General features: G+C 50.4%; 1 gene segment (V, D, J or C); it reads right to left on the bottom strand.

Moving 5' to 3' along the window:
* Window positions 1–843: 843 nt before the first annotated feature.
* Window positions 844–1,456, bottom strand: LOC113962007 (the record flags this gene model as incomplete). The annotated part of the segment is given in 2 exon segments: window positions 844–1,223; window positions 1,356–1,456. Coding segments are annotated over 2 exon segments (450 nt in total), but the record flags the coding sequence as incomplete, so codon positions are not given.
* Between the last annotated feature and the right edge of the window lie 242 nt (window positions 1,457–1,698).

Below are 1,698 nucleotides of genomic sequence, written 5' to 3'. Positions count from 1 at the left end.
GACAATTTCAGACTTGTCTCAGAAAAAGCACAAGTAAAAATCACACAGGAAAAGACGGAGAAAAGATGTTTGGTCTTTCCAATGTGGTTCTGGTGCCTCCTACCAATGCACAGTGTCTATATCTCTACCACATTTTATGTCTATCTCTCTCTATTTCTATCTCTATTCAAAAACCAGGATGACTTCACCATTAAAAAATTTCCGCTTAAAAATGGTCAAAGAACGATTTTTTTTGATCTTAGCCCCCAGTAATTTGGTTCAAATTGGGATTTTTGATCACATTCTTTTTAAAATTACAGACAAAGAAAAATGACATTCCCAGCAGCATTGTCAATGCATTAATCTCCATTTTTGTCATTACTTACCTGGACAATGGGCTCTCTGGGATACCCCTGAAATTTTTTATTTCAGAACCCAGGGACGAGCTGTTCATGGCTGTTCTTTCACAGCCCCTGCACCCTCGGCCACAGGACCCCACAGAGGAGCCCCTTTCTCTCACTGGTGGTGATAGACTTAGTCCTCAGCACTAAGAGTTGAGGACTTAGATTTTGGACTGACAAATTTCTTTAACAAAAAAAAAATCACCTCTTTTAGAGACCTAAACCCAAGTTTTCCTCTTCCTGAGACCTCAGACATATTTCCTGGGAAAATTTTAAGGTCTTTCATGTCAGAAAATACGCACCAGTCCTTCATGGCGCGTGCCGGAGTCCTCAGAGTCCACAGGGGCACGACCCAGCCCAAAACACTGCGCTTTTTGCCCATCCCCAAACAGGTGGCAGACCTCATCCCAGCCCCAAGTCCAAGAAAAAAAACCCAAATCAGCAAAAATCGACAAAATGTCACAATTTCGCCTCGGTGAAGGAAAGACCGAGAAGAAATTGGCGACTCACCTTTGACGGTCAACATGGTCCCAGCCCCGAATATACCAGCACTACTGCTGCTGTCGTAGCTACCACAGAAATAGACAGCCTCGTCCTCGGCTTGGACCCCAGTGATGGTCAATGTGCCCCTGTTGCCAGACTTGGATCCGGAGAATCGTGAAGGGATGTTCGAGGGTCTCTTGTCGTTTTCATAGATCACAGTGACAGGGGCACTGCCAGGGACCTTCTGCTGGTACCAGCCATACCAGTTGTAGCTGCTGCCAGAGCAGGTGATCTTGACGGTGTCGCCCACCTTGGCTGATATCGAAGGTGGCTGAATCAGTGCTGCCTGGACCAGGGAATCTGAAAATGGAGAGGAGAGAGAGGGGAAGACGGGTCAGTCAAAGTCCCAGGAGCACAGCCCTTCCTGGGCAGAGGGACGGGACCCCTGTGCCCAAAGGCCTTGTCTTGGCATGGAGAGTCCACCCATGGCACCTGAGGTGTGGGCGAGCACCGTGAGGAGGAGAGGGACCCAGGCCATGGTGTGATCCCACCAGCTCCACATCCCCACAATGATGTAGCTGTGCTGTGAACCCTGACTCCCTTTTAAGCCCCTGCCCCACCAGGATACGGCCCCTCCATGCAAATCTGATCCTGCACTCCCAGCTGGATCCTGCCCACGCTTCTGTCATCACCTCCCTCCCCGCTCCACGCACAGCCCCCCCCACCACAGGTGCAGCAGGGCTTGTCCCTGGGCACATAGCGGAGACACCTCCCAGCCTCAAGCCAAAATTCACCGGCAGAGACCCCTCATTCCCAGCTCAGGCTGAGTGCCTGC

The sequence above is a fragment of the Neopelma chrysocephalum genome, unplaced genomic scaffold (assembly GCF_003984885.1).
Source record: "Neopelma chrysocephalum unplaced genomic scaffold, ASM398488v2 Primary Assembly neopelma1_98511, whole genome shotgun sequence".
In the NCBI taxonomy this organism is placed as follows: Eukaryota; Metazoa; Chordata; class Aves; order Passeriformes; family Pipridae; genus Neopelma; species Neopelma chrysocephalum.
The sequence above is the reverse complement of the archived record's forward strand: the minus strand, read 5'-3'. Positions and strand labels throughout refer to the sequence as shown.